General features: G+C 38.7%; 1 protein-coding gene across 1 annotated transcript in view; it reads right to left on the bottom strand.

The window, feature by feature from the left end:
* The window catches only part of CSRNP3 (cysteine and serine rich nuclear protein 3), a 141774-nt gene that overhangs the window by 15503 nt on the left and 103587 nt on the right, over positions 1 to 22684 (bottom strand). The window contains exon 3 of the mRNA XM_021703142.1: positions 2493 to 2752. Coding sequence (XP_021558817.1) covers positions 2493 to 2752 — 260 coding nt within the window. The remainder of the gene's footprint in view (positions 1 to 2492; positions 2753 to 22684) is intronic.

Raw genomic sequence — 22684 nt, 5'->3', positions numbered from 1 at the left:
TCCTGTAGGTGTGTGGCTCTTCCTAACATTCATCACATGTATAATGTACCTCAAAGTTTGCCACAATAAATCTTTTGGTTCTCAGATAGAATTATAGTCTCCCAGCTGTTAAAGACCACTGCACACAGTACCAAACCCCAGAAAGGTACGACTCCCTATAGATACAGAGATTGTCTTTCCCAATGCCTAGGGGGGATAATCAATTAATTTTAGAATAGGAAGTAACAGGATAATATAACCAGTTTTCTATTGAGTGAGTCAGTGTTTAACATCATTGTGCTTCTTTTTCTTCAGCACACATGGTCTCATAATTTACCTATCCCACTGGGTCTTTGTTAAGATTAAATTGAATAAAGTTTACAGAATGCCTAGCAAATAAAAATCCCTTAATGAATGGCAGCCATTACTACTGTTCTGCCAATATTTGAGTTTGGAGAATGACTTTGTTCTTCGAGTAGGGCATAGAGTTGGTTTACGGTGGGTTAGAAAGGCAGAGGGTGGATTTCAGAAGCAAATCTAAGAATTATTATTAAGCTAAGCTATATGCAAAGCCCTCATGAAAAACAACAGTAATAGTGGATTGCTACCAAAAAAATCTTAGAAGACTTCTGGTGAAATTTGTCAAAAATACCAACAAAGGAAATACGAGAACTGCTCTAGGCTAGGTCGTGCCTAGCTTAATTTAAGCAACTGCCTTCTTACACAGTTGGGAACAAGGCAGATATATAAATTGCAAGATACATAAAAACAAGGTATTTTAAAACACATGGCACACCTCTGCTGTTTGACTTTATACTGGGAACTTAAGTAACAGGTAACACAGATGTATTTATTGGGGTTTCAGCTATTTAATAAAAGGCTTCTTATGTTAAGTATCCTGGATTACCTAAAAAACATTTCCTTTGTCATTAGATAATGACGGGAGAGCGGGAGAGCGGGAGAGCGGGAGAGCGTTTCCTATATATTGAGAGGCTGATGGATCAGTACATACTTAAAGACTGTCTTTGGTTGATGAAAGACATTTTCTGAGCTGTGTTTCTCTCCACTTAATCTCTAATGTGGCCTGGACACCTCCTTGACACCTCTTTAGTAAATCAAAACCTCCCCAAAATGAGTTATGTCCAAAAATAATCTCATTATCTATCCCTTCCTTCCAATCCCAGCTCTAACCTGCTTCTCTTCCTGGATTCCTTGCCATATCCTCCTCATAGAGAAAAGTACTATTACCCACAAACTGTTCAGTTTTGTAAGCCAGAAGTTTAGGAGTCATTCTTGACCCTACCCCTCCTTTCCTTTCAAATCCAGCTCGTCATCAGGAACTGTTGATTTTACTTCCTAACCTCCTCCCTCTGTCTATTTCTCTTCATCTCCCCTACCATCGGTCTATCTAACTTCCCATCATCTCTCTCCTGGACTACTGTGATAGCTTCTTAACTGGTCTAACCTTGCATGCTCCCCCACCAGCATGGCAGCCCTTACCCCAAAACTATTCTCGCATCATAGCATGAACCCGATCATATTATTCTACCACCCCGACCCCACGCTCAAAACTGTTGGATGACTCTTGACGTTCTTAGGAAGAAGAGGAAAAATAAAAAGTGCCTTAACATGATCTACAAAGCCCCGTCCTGCCTCCTTCATGTATAATCTACTTCATGAATAACCTATTCTTTTCGTCTCTGCTCCAGCCACACTAGCCTTTGGGTGCTCCCTGTGCTTCCTCCAGCACAAGGCAGTTATGGCTCTTGCTGCTGCCTGAACCACTCGTGCCAACCCTTTGGCCTAGTTATCTGTTCAGATTTCAGTTCAGTTGTCAATTCCTTAAGGAAACCTGCCTTGACCTCTGGACCATACCAATTCCCTGTTTCAAACTTTCATAGCCCCTTGCAACTCTCCTTTTACAGCACTTAATGAACCTATGATTTGATTTTGTCTACATGATTGATATTTTTCTTTCCTATTACTAAGAAAGTTCCAGGAGAGAAGGGACCATATCTATTTTTGATACCAGTTGGCCCAGCCCAAGCATAGGGTCTATGACCCGGTGGTACTCAATAACAAATCTTTATTGAATGAATAAATAAATGATGTCAGGTAAGTTTTCCACATTGCTTTCAGGGAAGACACTTTACTGTTTTTGCTTAAAAGAAAAAAAAAAGGGGCGCCTGGGTGGCTCAGCCGGTTAAGCGTCTGCCTTCGGCTCAGGTCATGATCCCAGGGTGCTGGGATCGAGCCCCGCATCGGGCTCCCTGCTCAGCGGGCAGCCTGCTTCTCCCTCTCCCTCTGCCTGTCTCTCTGCCTACTTGTTCTCTCTCACTCTGTCAGATAAATAAATAAAATCTTTAAAAGAAAAAAAAAAAGCCTTAGCAGGCAATCTGTTGTGTAAAATGTCCAGTTTGGTCTATGAATACAAACATGAAAATGGTTAATTCAACCAAGCCAAGGTAAGGATATGACGTTTTGCAGAAAGGGAGTTCCTAATGCTTTTTTACCTTTAGTTTTAAAGAGTTCAGCTTTTCCTCCCTGAGGTGTTCTCTCAACATCTCCCGGTGGAGCCTCTCTTGTTCTCTTGCAAATTCACCAAGAGTGTACTGTCGCACGCTGTTATGGCGGCTGGACATGCCCAAGGTGCTGCCCCCTTGACTGGGCACGCTCGTGAAGCCCTGCCTCCTGGTGAAGTAGTACACGGTGACGCAACTAAAATGCACATTCTTTGTCCTTAGCCGCTTCTCTCTTTTGAGGATGGAGGAAGCTGAAAGAGAAAGGAACAATTCAGTGAACACCCAGGGCAGCGGTTTTCAGATGAGGTGAAGAATTAGAAAGTGCCATTTGATGATACTGAATCTACAGTCACCCCTTTCTGGCTAGGAGACACTAAAAATATTGTATCTGAGAGCTGGCGCAGATCTCTATTTCCTTTCTTAAATTTTCTTCTAGCTGTAGTGGAGTAGACTTTTAAGTCCTCTATAATGGCAGTCTAAGCAAACTTTCAGGAAAGTTGCCAATAGTCTATGAGTCAGTGGCAGAATTTAATTTTATTTCCCCTAACGTCTTAAGTTTAGGTTTTATGGTTTTCACGTGAGTTGCATCATACTCTAATCAGAAAAGACACACTACAAACTCTTATATTCTGGATCTTATTTTGATATTGAGGGCACTTGGCATAGAAAAATGTCTACTCACGAATTTTAGAAAATTTCAAAAAGCAATAAAAACTCACAAAAAAGGCTCAGTGGCACTATTTAGACATTTTTACAACCTAAATCTAAGAAAGCTTTCATTTGATAAGAACCACACTTAAGTAGCATTACAGACAGTGGGATTTTAATACAAGTATACACTGAGACAGTTGAAGATGGTCATGAAATACATCAGAACCTTTGTTAGTTACAGGGACACCAAGATGCATTGAACATCATGGAAGTTTGAGATACACACTGTAGTTGAGGAAAAGAGAGCCACACATTATAAACATGACCTTTCTGGAGTTGGAAGACATGCTAGACATCATCTAACCCAGTCCTTCTATTTTATAAAGTAGCCCAGACTTGCAGAATTTGAGTGCGTTTTTTCAGTGCAGGTAGTGGCAAAGCTAAACTTAAACTTAAGTGCCTCGATTCCCGTGCCATATTATATGACGCTTCTCCACTGGAGAAGGAAAAGTACACTGAATTGAGAAGAAAAATATAGAATCATGCTCTTATGGGTCATTTCCCCACCACCGCCACCAGTATGTTGAAGTTCTAACCCTCAAGACCCCAGGTTGTAACCTTATTCGGGAATGAGGTCTTCAAACAGATGATCAGTTGAGGTCATTGGGGTGGGTGCTAATCCAGTACAACTGGTGTCCATATAAAAAGGGAAAATTTAAACACACACGCACAGGGGGATGATGTAAAAAGACAAAGGGAGAAGTTCATGTGAAGATGGATACAGAGATTGGGAATGTGCTGCAGAAAGCTAAGTGATGCCTAGGACTACCAGAAGCTGGAAATGCAAGGAAAGCTACAGCTTTCCGAGAGAGCACAGTTCTGCTAACACGTTGATTTCAATCTAGTCTCCAGAACTGTGGGACAGAAATATCTGTCCTGCTAAGCCACTGAGTTAGCGGTACTTTGTTTCTAAACTAATATGCATGTTCAGAAAAATAGAAACAACAAATCGAGCAAAAATCCCTGGATAGCAACAAGTAATACAAGCTAACATTTATGGAGGGCTTCCCAAGTGCTATACTGTGCAAAGAATTTTACATGAATGATCTCATTTTATCCTTACATCTCCTTGGGTTGGTATTACCCATGTCTCCATTTGAGGAAACCAAGTCACTAAAGGTTAAATAATATTATCAAAGTCATGTAACCAGTAGTGAAGCTGGGATTCATTATTCCAGGGTCCAGGCTCTTAACCACCATATCACAGAGAGCTGAAGCCACCCTAAGGGAGTTGAACGAGGCTGAGACTTGGTGTCATACTACTTCTGGTAGATGTCAACTGCTGCTGCCTTCAAAGAGGATTTTGATTTAGAAGGCTGTATAAGCAATGAGAGAAAAGGGACTACAGTATCACTTTCTTCCAAAGGGGTTCAATTCCTTTGTCTCATATCCCCCTGCCCCCACCTCACAAAGCATTCCAACCAAATACAGGGAGGCTGTTATGATTCATCTCATTTCATGAATTGGTTTATTCAATAACTATAAACCAAGGGCCCACTATGTGCCAGGCACATTCCAGATGATTGGATATATTGGTGAAAAAACCAGATGGTGATTCCTGCCCACATGGAGCTTTCATTTCCAGTGATGAGAAACTCAGACAGAATGAACAGACTCAGAAGTTTACAGAGTTAAGAGAAATATGACATTTGGGCAAGAATTTCATTTTCCCAACTTCTTCTCTTCTCTACTGTTTTACTTCTCCAGAAGAGATTGCCAGAAAGCAAAGGCTTTCAAACATGTACACAATTTTCCCATTTTATTTATGTATATGTTCACTGCACATACTTGTACTCCTGGCAGCAGAGACAGTTTTCAACTTTGATTTAAAAACCCTGATCTGCTTCATAATGGTATATTTAAATCATCTCAAAACAGGGAAGAATTTGTCAAAATGTAAAAGATTACCGTCGAAAGAAAAATTCAACAACCTGCCTAGTAATCTGCCACCCTATCTGACAGCCTCATCCGTCACCACCTTACAGCAGGCGAGAGCCTCTGGTTTTGGGGGTGATAACCTTCAACCTTTTTCACTCTTGATATCATAAAATTATGCCCTTAAGACATTACCTTTCAAGGCCATGACTTTAGATTAAAAAAAAAAGACTTTAATGAACTCATTTAAAATAATTATTATAAACATCTCTCATGATTTTATTACTTATTTTTTAGACAATTCATGGTAGTCTAGACAAATTTTTCTTCTTAATATCTATTTAGATTTGTACCTGTTCTTTTAGATTATAAGAATTCTTCAATCTTCTGGATGAATCTATTGTGATATGAATCTACCACTTCCTAAAAAGCCAGATTACTTTTTCCCAAAAAGACAATTTTCCAAGGCTTTGAGGATAACGATAGTGGCAGACTGTTGAGTCCCTTCCCCTGGGCTCTTGGCATTGCTAACATGGTCAAAGTGTGTTAGGATTGGATTGGTGTCAGTTCCTATCCACGAGGGTTTATAATTCAAACCTGTGCTTATCCTTGTCCTAGAATTTGCATATTATAAATAGCACTGTAAAAACAATGACCAAAATGCCTATGGAATATATTTAAAAGGAAAGCTTTGAAATACTATAAGATCAGCCTTGTGGGAGATATTTTAAATGTGGCTTTCCTGAATATAGGAGCCACCCACGTCTCTCTTCTGGTGATTGAATTGGAGCACTAGAATGGGCCTTTATGGACTATCTCCTGCCTCCAGGCCCCAATTTGACTAACATCACAAAATGAAGTCATAAAAAAGAGTCTGTGTTCTTCAAGCCTGGAAAAAACAGGCCAAATTCACTCAGCACATCTGCCTTAGGGAATCTGAAACCTCCCTCATATGCCTACCTAGTAATTTGTGCCATTTGCAGAGGGATTGAACTCTACTTTGTGTCTCTACAGAGTTCAAAATTCACTTTACCACTGTGAGGTCAAGAGCAAGTAGAAAAAGGGTGAAGGTGTCTTTCACTACTTCTTTGAAAAATAATTAGTCTGTTTTCATACATGATACTAAGTTTTTCGTGTCTTTCATCCCAATTTCTTTTATCCCATTCACAGTCGCCACCCTGAAATGGAAGTGTCTAAATGCAACAGTACTATGTATACTGCCCAGGACACAGCTCCTGAGAACACCATTATGGTTCCCATCAGGGCACACTGGTGTTACTGTAAAATGATCACATATTATGGAGATAATATCGATCTTGGTCAACTAAAGGAATAAAGAGCACAGAGTTACTGATGTTAGTTATCTGCAGAATATAGCCTTCCTAAAATACTGCTTTAGAAGTGAATGGAGAAGAGAATTGAGCAATTGCCTAATTCACAATGCCAGGATAAGAATGTAAGTGGATAAACTAAAATAATCTGTGCCATAAGTTATATAAAGAGTTTATGAACAGAGTGGATTTGAAATGGAAGCCAGAACTAAAAGTTGGACGCGTATTTGCAAGACCATCCAGGGAAGTCAATGCTTTGATGAGACAAATATTCTGAATATTCTGATCCCATAGAGGAGATGAATAGATCAAGGTATCGTTGTTGAATCAAATGAAGCTCTAAGAAAATTCATCTGACTTTGCTCCACTTCCACACTCATAAACCAACCTGTTCATACAAATTGGAACACATCTTCAGATCAACAAGACTACCCAGTTGACTCATTAATTTTATCTCTTGCTGAAAATAATCAAATTTGTTTCAGATGTGCAAGTCAGTCATTTCTGAATGTGGTTAGTATGTGTCATTCCATTTGAGATTGCCTTCTCTGCATGCAAGAGCCCATCCTGTGTCTGGGCCTGGAAGACTGAAGACCACATCTGAGACCATTGATCCCACTGTAGTGCAGCACTCTGGAGCTAATAATGCTTGAGCAGCAAGCCAGTGACCCTCTCAAAGCAGTTGTTCTTTTTAGTGCCAACAACCATCAGCAAAGCACTGGCATAGCCTGAAAGGCAGAAAGCAGTAAACTGAGCTATGTGTTTTGGCACTAAATTTGGTACACAGAGGTTGAGAGTTAGTGGTCCAGTCTGATGTTGAACAAGGGGCAAATTATGGAAAATATTAATTCTACCATGTGGGTCTAAAGTCAATAATATATTTCTCTCTCCTATGCACTATGCTCAAAAGGAAAATGCCAGATGACTTGTAAGTCTATATTTTGAGTTTATTTTTCATTTATTTGGGGGAAATTTAGTCTAAGCAAAATGACATTACTGAAATTAACTTGTTTATCTGGTAAATCCTGGGCAATAAAAACTCTTGTTTTTTAAAACATACACACCAAATTAATCAGGGGCTCCGCAAGTGTGCATGCTGCGTCTTACCTTTTGAAGAACAAATCAAGATCAAGTCAGTTATGAAGTCATGAAGCTTAGCTTACAAACAGAAAATCCAGTTTCACCAGAAAATATTTTGTATAAAAATTAGCCTCATAGCTCAGATATTACATCAATTTCCAATGGGTAAAGTTATTAAGATTAAAACAAAATATGTCCCTAATCTTTACAAGTGACTTCTGCAAATGGCCTGTGATCATATTCTCATATCCTCTCCAGCTTGACATGAGTGTCCAGGTTGGCCCCTCTTGATTAGGTGTCAACCACATGGTCTCAAATCCTAACCACAAAAGTGAAAATGGATCCAGCAACCAAGAAATATAGGAGTAGTTTCTTTGAAAATGAAGCCTAGTTTGCTATTAAAAGCAATCCTTCCTTGTTCTAATTCTCCCCTTTTATTCTTTTAAGTTACATCTTCAAGTTTCCTGAACATACTTGCCCCAGTTGCATCTTTCATTATTTTGCTCAAGTAAGGTCTTTAAGGCAGTAGTAAATCATTCAAGTGGGAGAAACTCTACAAGACTGATAATAAGGTAATATCTTGGGGCATGAGTGAATGAGAGGCAAGACAAAAGTAAAGACTAATTGGGGATATTTTCTTTCCAACCACGAATAAAATCCAAATTACCTTAAGTATGGAGTGTAAAGTGATCTACTATCTATGGCTAAATCAATGTTACATTATTGTGTACTCAGTATGTTATTTTATACTGAGTTATGAAGGGTATAAAATGCATACACACAGTCACAAACAAAAGAAAGAGAATCTCCCAAACAACTGGACAGGCAATACTTGGGTCTACCCAATACTTTACAGTCGAAGTGCTTTGCACTTCCAAAAAAGTAATCAGAACTGAGACAGAATCGACAAATGTAAGAAAATGTCAGAATCCTCCAAATGGACGGCAAATCAGGGTTTTTTTCCCCCCTTGTATTATTGCCCTTTTACTCTGAAAGAGCATTCAAAAACAAAAATCAAGAAAAAATAGCTCCCACATACAAGGATGCTCGTGATGTCAAATCCAAGTTTGTATTTGGCTCCCTACAGTGTGAATGATAGCTCCAAATGCTTTTAAAATTGTAGCACATCTCTCTCCCGAGGCTCTAAATGTCACTCTTCCCCATCTCAAACCAACCAAATAACTCGTGTGCTGGTAAAGGGGCAAACAGACTTGCACCATATAAAATATGATAAACATACATAAGAACCAGTCATCATTCTGATTTCAGTCCTTCTGCAGAGGAGGAATAGTTTTATAATTCTTAGGCAAGATTAGGTTGTTTAATCATTTAGCTACATGTCTTTTCCATTCTCATATTAAGTTGAAAATATTCACAAAGGATTGCCCTCAAGACTCATCATGTCTTTTGTGAATTGCAGCTTCTAAGTGAAAAAATTCAAGATGACACTCTTTTGTTTAAGTCACCAGTTTGCAAAACAAAACAAAACAAAAACCTTCTCATCTAAGACTGTGTGCAGTAAGTATTCTATCAAGATACGTCCAAATACTGCACATGCAGTTAAACAAACAAAAAAAAATCAGCAAAAATAGAAATAATATAAAAAGATGACCCTTGAGGCTGGATGACTAAAGCTTTGTTTTGGATCATGAACATGCACGTCACGTCGTCATCCATTCAGTCTGTCGGCTATATCCACACAAGCAAGCGAGAGAAATGCACAGAGGGGATGAGCTCTCTCCTGAGCCTCTCCAGACAGCTCCAGCCCAAGCTCCTCAGACGCTGCAAGCTGGATTCGACATTTAGGGGTGCTTTAATAGCATAATCATCTATTTGCAATTTTCAACTTAGAAAAAAAAAATAAGATTTACCACCCAAGATTTTTATGTGAATTCAGAAAGCTGCATACAAAAATTAAGTCTAAGTATAAATTTTGACCTCCCAGCTTTGATGTCATAAATAATTAAAATGATTAACTCACAAAGAATGATCATTTTTCAGAACTAGCTATTTTTCATGCACACATTTCTATTTTATTAACGATGTCCCCTGCACTTTCCCACTAATTCTTGGGAATAAAAAAAAAAGGGGGGAAGGAATCATTTGTTCTCATATGTATTGGGATGGAAGGAATAAATACTGTATTTTAAAGTTATAAAATTGAAATTGAAAATGGAAGGGTCAAAAATTTTAAAAAGAAATCATGCTCTCTTTTATGTAGAAAATCTTAATATATAATTGACTTAACATTGACCCTTGTCCCCTTTGCATTAATTTGACGTTCTACTGCAAATGTGCTATAACCACAGAGTGCTCTAGCCATCACCAGAAAATGTGACTGATATTGGGGATGGTGAATTGCCAAACTAAAGCAAATTTAGATCAAATGATAGATGAAATAATACCACTAACTGAATGATCTACTGATTTTCATTCTAATTTTCCTTTTTTATCAATTCACCCATAAATGTACAGTGACTAGTATGAATTTTGTTGTTTGATGTGCAGTCTTCCTTCTGGTTCCGTTTTGTCTTTATGTAAGACATCACTTAAATAAAAATTTATATGTTCAAATCCTTGTGTAAAATATTTGAAACACAATGTAATAGGATACAGTTTTGCTAAATCTAGGCCCTGAGCTCGGCTCCCTTTTGCCCAGAGCAGACTGGAAAAGGACACGTTTTCTCCCCTGGTCCACATACTCATCTAGCCATCTGACATTGTTACCGGTAAGAGCTATTTTTATAGAATTTTGACCAGATCAATTATTTTCTCTTTTCACACTATATACATTTCTTTAGGTAATATTAACATTTTTCAAGGAATCTTGAAGATCTCTACAGAGTCAGTGTTAGCATTTACACGTCGAACATATGGAACATACATTGTTGTGGAGGTATTTATTTGTCTTCACATTTTTAAAGGATAATTCTTGATTGTAAGCATGTCATATTACTAATGAATTAGAGACAACATCATCCTGTCCTGGGACGTGGAAAATAATGAATTGTTAAATAATGTAATCAATTAAAAAAAATCTGAATTCTAATAATTGCTAAGATCCATTGTACAGATTACATCCATGAGCATCTGCATTTCTCAGTTCCTCCATTAATATTTTCAGAATTATGTTTATCTACCTCCTAGGAATATTACCAGGAATAATTACCTTTGTAAAAAGCCTTAAGAATCAACAGACAGAAAACATTACATATGCAGAGTACTAACGGTGATGCCGTTAAATCAAATAAAAAGAGCATTCCTTTATTAACAGTGAGCAAATAAGGACACCTACTTCCCAGCTTGTTTCCTTAATTTCTCATATGTGCAATTAAATCCTAAAACTTCATGCTTAAGAAACACATTTCAGTACTACTAAAGTGACAGCCATTTCCAAAATATATAAACTTATACTTTCATTTTATTAAAATCTCAACATGGATACCATCTTAAGACGGTATTCTTTCTTATTGGGGAAAAAGGTAGTCGTTACTACACATAAATAATCGTAGCTCTGGCTGCAGTCCAAGATGTGAGCACTTTCCTCTGCTGTCTCAGCAATTCTCCTGATGTCAAAGGCTCATTAAAATAAATGGGAACCATATGGCTCCGCAGCAGAATACCCGTACTCTTACAACTGAGAGGGCAATGCAATTCATTACCACCATTGGAGAAATATTTGGGGGACATGGAATATCTCAGTGCAAAATAAAGCTGCATGACGCAGGCCATTTGATTAAAATACGCACACAATGACAGAGGAGACATTTGCTGTTTTTCGTCTCTAGTAACCTGTTCCGCCGCATTTTACATTTTCTCAATACCACCATGAGCCTCTCCTGTTAGAAGAATTAAACAGCACTTTCCACCTGCTCAATGACTTTCCCACACGGTATCTCATCTGGTCTAACAATACAGCCCCATCAAGCCTAATCTATCATGATAATCCAGGTCAGCACATCACCTAACAATAACGAAAACAAAATAAAATCAAACCTCCAAAAACAAGAGCAACAGAACTTTTCTAAGATCCAGTCATTCAGGAGAGCAACAATGAGTCAAAGATTATACACTGAACTTTGACCTTCACCAGGAAGGATGAAATCTGGAAGCATTTTTTTTTAATATGTTAGATTAAAAAGCCTTTACTATATTTATCCCAAACAGAAATCCAAATCATTGAGAAACATAAAAGGAAGAGATTCATCAATGCTATATTACTGGCTCCCTATGTCAGAAATCTAAGTTTAAAAAAGAGACGCAGGGTTGTGAAATTGGGATGAAAGATGAGGTTGGGAATGCAGCGGTGGGGGGCAGCTGGGGTTACCGAGGTGCTGTTTCCTGGTTGTCAATGAGTGATTTGGGAGGACTGTAAACATCAAAAACAAAAGAGAAATTTTAACTATGATTTTTTCTACAAATGTACAAATTTTTTGATTGAGCATATACTTCAGGTTTTTAATATTGCCCTTGTTGTCCGTTTTAATATTTTTTAAAACTATGAATTGCTTCAGCACAATGTCTGGCATAGAATTATCACCCAATATCTACTACAAAAACAAAATTAAGACTCATCTCCAGTGTCAACTCCAGAAAGCCTTTCATAGACCCCCCTAAGAATGAGGTGAGTGCTCTTTCTACACATTTCCAGATCATCCCTGCTTTGGTACTGATAATATGAGTGTGTGTTTCTACTCTACTACCAGCTTCGGACATAGGGTAGAGGGACCATCTCTCACTCCCTGGGGAACTCTCAGCATACAACACACCAACACACCGCTGGGCACCTAGGACTTCCTTGATTAGTGTTTGTTTAACTAAATTGGATGAATGAATAACTGAACTCTGGGTTAAGCATATATTTACATTTCCTAAATATGTTTTCCTTAATTTTAAATGGTAAAGTGACATTTAACAGCTTTCCCCTGGAGCTCCAGGGTCAACACGTTTTCCTTCCTTCCTTACTTCTAGTCACTTTATTTTCCCGGGGTACTTTTCAGTACAAAAATGTGTATTGGAGAGAGGACACTTTGCCCTCATGGCCTCAGGGTACACATAACTTTTGTATTAGAAGCCATTTGAAATACACTATATTTTACATATCAGAAGATCTAACATAACAAACCAACTCTGGCATCATAATAAACCTCTAAACAATCCATCAATAATGAGCTTGTAAATCCAACTCTAAAAAGCAAGTGTTTGGTAGGGGAAGAGTTACCTGAGTATTATAAAATGATTTTGAAAGAGAAATCCTGCTGATAAAATATCACTAATTACTATTGACCTCCAGCAAAAACATGACTGAAAGTCCTGCCTTTAGCAGTCCCTTAGTGATAGATCTACAAAATGATTCTCTCTTAGTATTTAAATTGTCATCTTTGCCTCAGAGCAGTGACCGTCCTGTAAAAATAAAATCATATTGCTCAAGATTTATTAATTTCCCATGAAGTTTTATAATATATAGTCATGTTGTAAGACAGATAATTTTTCTCTTTTTGGTGGGAGTGGCGATGAGACATAAGTAAAAGGCCCAGATGACTTCTTGAGACAAGGAGCAGAAATAAGCAAGGAGAATTCTAAACTTTTATTAAAATGTAAAAGCAAGACAGAACCGAAACAATATGGGCTAGAATAGAAGTGGAATGAGGGCAGAAATCTGTCATGTGTGGAACTGATTTTACCCTGAAGCTAAAAAGTTATCCTGTTGATGTTTCACCGATGGGGGCAAAAGACACCAGACTTCTGGGTCCAAAACAAACTTTACTGTTCGTAACACAGCAAACAGCACGAGCATCATGTTTCTGTTGGTATTCCTTGTCCCCCAAATTGTCCACAGAGGCAATATGGAGGGAGCAGAGAAATGCTACACATAGTAGGTCTGCACTGTACCAAAGGCCTAACAGGCTTGAGAACTCACTGGTTTTTAGCTGCAATTAGCAATCCTGTTCTTTGTTCCAGGAGGAGACATAACCTCATCCCTCAAGGTTGCTTCTTACAAACCCAACACTGAGAAATGGCCCTGGGGAAGGGGAGTCAGGGCAGTGCATTCTTGACATCCTCAGAAAGACACAAAGGAACACAAAACCCTATGGAGGAGTGTTTCCCAACAGAATTTTTATTTGTTTTGTTCATTCATATATCCCAAGCACCTGGAATAGGGTCTGGCATACAGTAGATATTCAGTACATAGCTGTTTAATGAATGAGTGGGATTTATTGATAGGCTTCTACTCTTATTAAACACTAATTCTTGTGAAATGATCATTTCACAGGCATGTATATTGTAACTATCACGTATTATGCAAAAGCAATATTCATAACACACGAAGAAACAATCTTTCCTGCAAAGTGTCTATGAACTAAAGAGTTTCTTGAAGAATGCTTAGTGAGGTATTTTTATTCCTATGAAGTAGAGCATTTTTTCCCTAGGTCTCTTCATAGCTTGCCAAAGGAGAGAATCAGTCCAAAGGTCTTTAGAACAATTTTGGCAGCTCCCAGGAGTGGTATCAGCTACAACATTACTATCACATCTATGTGGCATGTAGGGATATATATATATATATATATATATATATATATATATTCTTAGGTATCTCCGGTATCTCCTGCATGCATAGCAATCACAAAGGTTCCATGTTTGATGTTTGCCCTTTTCTATGCTACTCTTATGAGATGTGGGTTATTTGTTACAATAAATATATTTTGTTTTTCCAAAGCCAGATGTAATCTCAGGTTTGGACTGTATAAGGAAGGAAAGAATAAAGAGGTTTCTTTTCCTTCTACCTTTTAAGAGTTTATATTTCTTGGGATGGAAATAAAAACTGAGCAGAGTAATGAGTATACTGTATTTTATAAAAGCAGGATTCGACCTCTTCTACTATTAAAGAGCATCACTTCTCAAGAACTTTGTTTTATCACCCGGAGCAAACTCAAATTCCAAAATCTGGTTCTCAGCATTCTCCACTGACCAGTTCCTCTGACTTTGTTCTCACATACATAAGGTCTTCCAATTTTTAAGTGACTTACACCAGCAAAATATTCATCATTGACATCGCCAGAGACCATGGCACTCACCAAAGGGGCTCTTGGAGTTTTGAGTTAGAGAAGGAAAAAGTGAGAAGCAGCATCAGTTTAAGGCCAACCCTGCCTTGGCCCCCAGACTTCTGGCCTTTGGTGAAGGATTCAGTAAAGATAACAGGGGATATTTTTTGAGTGTGTGAATAATCTTGGGAGAGTTGAGGGACTACTATTATTCCCAGAGGGTAATGGATATAACTACTTTCTTTCAACAGCTACCCCTTTTTCTTTAGTAAGTCACTGGAATTGAGAAAGACTGGAGGAGACCGGAGGTAGCTTTGAACAAAGAATTCTTCGGGGAAGGGAGGAGCAACAATCCAGGGGTGCCCCAGGGCAGCTTGGGCGTATTGGGGAAAGATGAAAGAGGACTTGGTGAACCTGTGGTCTAGTTTAAAATTGCATGAAATCCATTACTACAGCAATATAATTTCCATAATTTATACATAAAATAAGGATATTGGTATACATACTAATTGCGCTGACAGAGGTGTGTGACCATAAGAATTTGGAAAACTACTAGTACACAAGACACTAAACTGTCTAAAAGACAAACTTGGATACTTTGAAGGTATTGCATCTATCCGTGAAATTTTTTTTTTTTTAAGATTTTATTTATTTATTTGACAGAGAGATAGAGAGCACAAGTAGGCAGAGTGGCAGGCAGAGGGAGAGGGAGAAGCAGGCTCTCCGCTGAGCAGGGAGCCGGACGTGGGGCTCGATCGCAGGACCTTGAGATCATGACCTGAGCTGAAGGCAGCTGCTCAATTTCTGAGCCACCCAGGGGCGAAATTTTATTTGTATGTTTACCATGTGCCAAAGACCTTTCTCATTGCTTTACAGGTATTAATTCATTGAATCCCTGAATCAATGCAATCATGGTTTGAATGGGTAGAACTGTACCAATTTTATAAATGAAGGTGAGGTCCAGAGAGGTGAAAAAATTGATCAAAACTTCACAGCTGGTAGCAGAGCAGGCTGATTTGAATGGAAACACTGTCAGTCCATAGCTCAAGCTGTTAATCTTGACAATATACCGCCTCCCTTCCTTAGTTCTAGAATAGGCTAATACTCTTTCTTATATTCCTTGAACACCTGCTCCCAGAATCCACAAAATCCAGAATTATGGCAATGATAATCTAACTGCGTTATTAAGAGAACAGAAAGAGAGAAAGCAAGTTGCCTGGGCCTTAGAAGCAGTTAGAAGCAGATTAGTAGTAAACCGTCGTGAACCTCTGTTGTTTTATTACCAGACCGCTAGTGGCCTGGAGCCATCAATCCTAAAGACACAGGTTTTGGAATCAGACACACCAGTAGGTTCATTGCCACCTTGGGTAAGTTGCTTAACCCCTGTTTCCTTGTCTGGAATCTCCTAGGGCTATCGCGAACAAGTGGAGGTTATAAACACGAACTCTGCCGCCAAAGCACTTAGCTCAAATCCTGGGTCTGCCATTTACTTGCTGTATGACCTTGGGTAAGTTACCTCTTCTTTCTTTCTTTCTTTTTTTTTTAAAGATTTTATTTATTTATTTGACAGAGACAGAGACAGCGAGAGCAGGAACACAAGCAGGGGGAGTGGGAGAGGGAGAAGCAGGCTTCCCTTGGAGCAGGGAGCCCGATGCGGGACTCGATCCTAGGACTCTGGGATCATGACCTGAGCCGAAGGCAGACGCTTAACGACTGAGCCACCCAGGCACCCGTTACCTCTTCTTTCTACGCCTCCTGTTTTAAAACGGTTTTAATAATAATACCTACTGCATAGTGTTGTTACAAGGATTATAAATTAATATTTATAAAGTGTTAAACAATGCTTAGTGCATAGTGCTATGTAAGTGTTGGTTAAATAAAAATAAAGAAATCAATAAATCATATATTTTGGATTCACATAATCCATTTATAGAAAGCAGTTGAGTGTCTGGAATAGAATGATCAATATGTGTAAACTATTTATTGGCAGGGACTGGTCCCACATGCCTAGGGCTTTACAATTAAAATGTTTTATTCTGTATTTTAAATGCGCAACATTCTGTGTTTTAAAAACTTTTTTAGGGAGGCTTGTGCATTCATTTTGGTACATTTTTGGCATTGAGTATCTGACAAATAGGTCTGACAGATAATCGATATGTGTGTGTGTGTATACTGCAAATATAAACTGCAACACATATACTGCATATATATATGGAATTTTGCAAAATCCTAGGGTTGTAACTGTGAATAAGGGATAAAATGTACCCTTAAGGGACTTTTAGTCTAAGGAGGCTATGTTAATATATTTTGTGGAGAAGAAAATGGAGGTTCCGAGTGGCTCTCACCAAGGTCACAAGCTGGGAAATGAGGTCCACATTTGTCTCTGTCTGCCTTCACGTGGGAGCCCTTTGCATTGCCTTGCCCCGTGGCCTGTTTCTCCCCAGGTGTCAGCATTTTGACTTTGCCAGCCTCAGTTTTGCACTTTCCTTGCTGTGGGTAGGGCAATTCCTGCCTATATTTCAAAATTATGGGACTTAAAGGACACCTATTTTTACTCCCTTTAAAATGAATTGGTTTGCATGCATCTGTCCATTCATTCATTTCTTTACTCACCCATAGTTCTCACCATTCACCTGTGGCCAGACTGCTGAGATAGGAAGATAGAGTCAATCCTCATTATTCCCGGATTCTGTGTTTGTAAATTTGCCTACTCACTAAAACTTATTTGTAACCCTCAAATCAATATTCGCAGCACTTTTGTGGTCATTCACGGACAGGCCCAGAGTGGTGAAAAATTGAACTAGCCTCACAATCCCAGCTGAGGCCAAACAAGGTGACGGCCCTCCTTCTTGTTTTAGCTCTCCTAGTGTAAAAAGCGTCCTGCAGGTGGTATGTTTAGTGCCACATTATTTGCACTTTTGGGCTTTCTATTGGTCATTTTGCTGTTTAAAATGGCCCCACAGCGAAGTGTTCAAGTGCTGCCTTGTGTTCCCAAGTGTGAGAAGGCTGTGATGTGTCTTCTTGAGAAAATGGATGTGTTACATAAGCTTTGTTCAAGCGTGAGTCACAGCGCTGTTGCCCACGAGTATAATGTTAATCAATCAATAATATATATTAAATAAGGTGTCTTCAAGACAGAAATTCACTCAACAAGGTATGTATTGATCAGTGGATGAAAACATTATGACCAGAAGCTCCCGGAAACCTAACTCTGTATGTCCCCTAGGATAGCAGTGGTTCAGTATTTGCTAATTTAATGTTCATTGTAACCTTATAGAACATGACCACCATGATAATGATAACCAGCTATATGTACTCTTCCTCTTTGTGGGCCATTTTTCTAACAATTGATTGACAAGTGAAGTTAATAAATAGAAAAGTGACATAAAATGATATTCAAAGGTTTAAAACATATAAAGTGTTCAACCTCACTAATAAATAAAAATCAAGACAATAATTAAATTCAAGCTTCTCTCATCTACTTAGTAAATAATACAGAATTATAATAATCTTAATTTGTGGCAATAATGCAAAGAAATGAGTACTTTTCTATACCACTATACAAATCTTCACCTTTTTTGAATAAAAACAATTCTGGATCTAGGAATACGCCTTAAGGATATAATCAGAGCTTTAGAGAATTATTTGTATCCAAGCATGTCCATCGTTAAGCTATACATAATAATGACAAATCGAAAACCACTTAAATACTCGAGACTATAGAAATGGTTGAGTAAGATGAAGTTCTATCTATATGAAGAGATATTTTTAGAGCCAATAAAATTAATAAGATTTTGCAGATTTTTTTTAACAATACTAGATAATGCCTGTTATAGTGTCCAGTGGAAAAAAAATAGATTAGAAAAAAATTGCCAAACGATATGTAGCAACTACCTAGTACACCAAGGAAATAATAGGACAGTACACTAAAAAGCGAATATTGTTTGTTTCAGAGTGATAGGATTATATAAGTATTTTTAAATCTGCTTCTTTACACTGTTTTGAATTTTCCAACTTTTATACAATTAACATCACAAAGAGTCAAAAGTTTTCCGACTTTAAGCTCCTCCATTTTATATTTTAAGAAACACTTCTATAGCTTTCTGAACATAAGACAACAAAATTGTTTAATACATTCATGAAGTGGCATTACTATAAATGAGTCATCTTATACCCTAGCACTTACGACCATATGTTTCCCATTTTCAAAATTCCATTAAACATGGGTACAAGCACTGATATAGAATTCCATGAAGTATGTTCAAGAGCCTAAACCACTCCACAATGGCTATAAATGTATCATTCCTTGCCTGTCCTATCATGACCAACTGTAAGTACTAATTCCGAGTCAATGAGAATGAGCCTGGAAATATATTAATAGCTCCATCTCCATTACCACGCCAGGTACACAATTAGCCCTTTATTTTTCTCAGGGTGTACTCACATCCACTGGATAGTAGCATTTTTGCTAAATCTGTATATAAAGACCCAGACAGTTAGAAGCGGGTTAAGAGCGTTAGTCTCTTTTACCCCTTTCGTCCTACTCAGGACTTGGTCTTGTTCCTTTAATTCCAAGCTATTTTACGAGTTCCTGCTATAGATTTGTCAAATCATCCTAAAATCACAGCTTTGTAACCTGTCTATTTCTTTCATTTAGCCATACTTTCTGCCATACTTCTCTCCACCATATCAGACATTTTACCTAAAAATAAAAAAATAAATAAAAAATAAAAAAACCCTAGAAAATTGGCTTAGATCAGAACTGAGTATGCCATAATACCTGCAGCATTGTGAATAGGACTGCTGGTTGTCTTCCTTGGGGGTAAACCCTACTGCCCAGTGACTGCCCTCAGTCCCAATCCACCCAAATCTCTGTGTGTTCTGCTCCAGCACTGATAAAAACCCCAAAACATTTTAGGCTAATGAGTAGCTAATGTTTAAAACTATAATCTTTAAAAAACTAAAAAAAAAAATTTAACAGTATTAGCATGATGGAATTTTGGAATGGGTGGGAAAATATCCATAAAGTGTAAGTTTTCTAAAATTTAAATATGCATGTGACTTATATATACAGATATCACATATTTATGTTTTACAGTCATAACCCATTTATGATAAGTATATCTGGTTCATTTGCTAATTTGGTTCTTGTGAAGCCAAGATTATACATGGTGATAGTGATCACCTGCCTGTCTTGCACATCGATGCTATTAGTTATGAGAACTTAACATGGGAGAGAGGTATTTGAATAACACAAAAACATCAGTGTTACTGGGAAAACATCACAAGACACGTCTTATCGATGGAATTAGAAAAACTGTCCTCATACACAGATCTCTAAAAACACACAGATTATCTTCCTATGTTATTCACTCTTTCAAAGAGCTCTTCACCTACACACTCCTAATTTATGCATCCGATTATGAATGCATGCATTCATATGTATTCATTCACTGAATAAATATCTATTAAGCACCTATAACCCAAGCAGTTTCTAAGTGGCTTCTGCATAAATTGTCAATCTGCTTACATATAAGTCTGTCACTGGCCATAGCTGATAAGAACAAGTAAGTTCATTTGACCCAACAGAAGACATTGTTGCTCTTAATGTTAATAGGAGTTCTATTAAAACAATGTCATGTATTTACATAGATTCAGGAAACAGAGTTACAACGAAAACCAGGTTTGTTTGTTTTTTACCCCGAGTCTGCTTCTCCCCATGTTGTGTTTGGATATGTGAGTTTGGGAGCAGAAGCTGGAGGGAGCAAAAGGGCTTTGCATAATGGAAGGAAGTGACTTGCAGCTCTCAGGGCAGCAATTCAGAAGGGAAAAGATAATGGCTATGGAGCGAGGAAAAGTAGAGTCACGGAGATGGAGGAAGGTTGCATGTTTTATCATGCAATGACTACCCATGACTCCAAAATCAATTTTCAACTCTACAGAATCACACAATTCTGGTTCGCAATCCTGGTGAGCTGCACTGGGCCATGACCACAACCTCTAGATGACTAATATCATCTAACACAAAATCTAGACCAGCCTAGACTAGTCATACCATTAGGTAAGAGACTGTGTGTAAACAAGACAGTATTGTCTCATATGTAAATAATACATGAATAAGATTGGGGATTTAAAATAGGCATTTGTCCCGTGAGTACGAACATTCTATGATGCCATATTCTTACCCGAGCACAAATTACTCACTTGCCCTTTCTCACTTGCTCTTTTTCTTTCTGCCTCACCAAACACCAGCTCCCTTATTGAAGTGGCTGATTATCCCCGAGAGTCGAGTCTCAAATGTGCCTTTGAGAATGAGTTTCTGAAGACTTTGGAATTTAAAATTTCCACTTAAAATTCCCTCTTTTCCTCGGAGGAAAATAGAGGCAGGCTTTTGTCAACCAAGATGAATTAGAATGTCCTGCGTGGTGTTGGGGTACATTTTTGATATATATGGAGAGAAAAGAATGAGTTTATCCAGGCTCTGCCCACTCATCTCCCCTATGATCACAATAAGCTTTTCAAGCATTAGAGGATGACCTCACGGGCACCCCAGGGGCCCGACCCGGCTGCACTGTTTTGACAGCTCTCCCCACTGCCACCGGGCTTCTCAGTGTGCACAGTAAGTCACAGGAGGAGAGCATTCAGCTCCCTCTGCTGAGAACACCAAGACAGGAGGTCCAGGCGGCTCCTCCCCCAGCTGGGCCGGCTCTCCTCAGGATGCAAGGGCTGAATCCATCAGCCTGCTGGGCCTAGGACACCTGGGGACTGTAAGCGCTCCAGGCCATACCAAGATGAGCAGCACATAGCTCTGGACGAGATTACAGTAAAGCACACAGAAGCACATAAAACAGCAAGGCCACCATAACAGTGTTAGAATGGCTTTCCTCCACAGGTTGGCAGGTAGGTCTCTTCACGACGTTATGAGCAAGGAACATGTTTCACTGGTCTCTATATTCTTGGCACCTCGCACAAGACCCAGTTACTTCCTCGTGAAATAAATGTTTTTACTCACAGAGGCGGTCGCTAACATCCCTGTGGGGGGGGTGGAGAGCCCCCTGCCCATCCTTTCCTCCATTCCTTCCACCCACCCATTCCTTTCCCTCTTCTATTTTTTTGTCCGAGTCCATAGCACTGCCTGATATTATGTGTCAGTCTATCATCCGTCTTGACCATCAATATATACGCTTTCTAAGAACGGGGCCCTTGTCATTCTTAGTCGCCACTGTATCTTTGGTGGGTGCTTACAGAGGAGGGTCTGTTTATACTTCACTTACTAGTTCAATTAACATATTTACTGAGCCCCTACTATGTGTCAGGCACTATTCTCAGCACTGAGGAAATGAACACAGACCTAAGACACAAGACCTGGTATCCAATAGGAAATAGGTGAACAGGCTAGTTCAGCTTTAAGTTTAAATCTTGCAGTCAGGAGACTGGATTTTATTCTGTACTCAGTGGGGAGTCTTGGGAAGCTAGTGAGCCGGGGGATTGGAGCTATTGTGTGGAAAACAAAGAAAGGCATTAGAATGTTGAATAAAGCAAGACCGGAGGAAGCTGCAAATCTCCATAGGGATTGCTTTCTTTTTTTAATTAAAAAAATATCTGAACATTTCCCATGCAGGTTCATAGGAAATCCTGGAAAAATGACAAGATCAAAATAGTATTAAGGGCGGAGTTTGAGGCTTCGTGAGAGGCCGGTACGTTCTTTCTTAAAGATAGAGACTCAAAAACCTGCTGGCTGCAGGAGGTTAATGCTCCTATTCCAACAGTTACGGGTGATTTAAATGATAGAAAGAAACAATAAAGGACAGTCCTGGCTGCCTCCCTTTGCACAATATTATTGCATTATCAGTCCTCTGGAGTAGGGCATCCCTAAATTTAAATCACTTGCTGGTATAATCTGGTAACGACTGGGATGAATGCCTTAGGAGACATTAAACAAGCTTAACCCCTGTAATCAGTGTCTGGCTCACTCAGAGGGTCCTTTTCCTAAGCTTAAGGGGACAGGAACATTTGCGTTAAATATGACATAAAATTGTTCAAGTATTACAGAATATATCAAAAAAGGGAAGGAAACTAACCATGTTTCACATGTCTACCACGGTGCAAAGCATTTTTCGAGTTTTGTTTCATTAATTCTTGA

Source organism: Neomonachus schauinslandi, chromosome 3 (genome assembly GCF_002201575.2).
Source record: "Neomonachus schauinslandi chromosome 3, ASM220157v2, whole genome shotgun sequence".
Classification (NCBI taxonomy): Eukaryota; Metazoa; Chordata; class Mammalia; order Carnivora; family Phocidae; genus Neomonachus; species Neomonachus schauinslandi.
The sequence above is the reverse complement of the archived record's forward strand: the minus strand, read 5'-3'. Positions and strand labels throughout refer to the sequence as shown.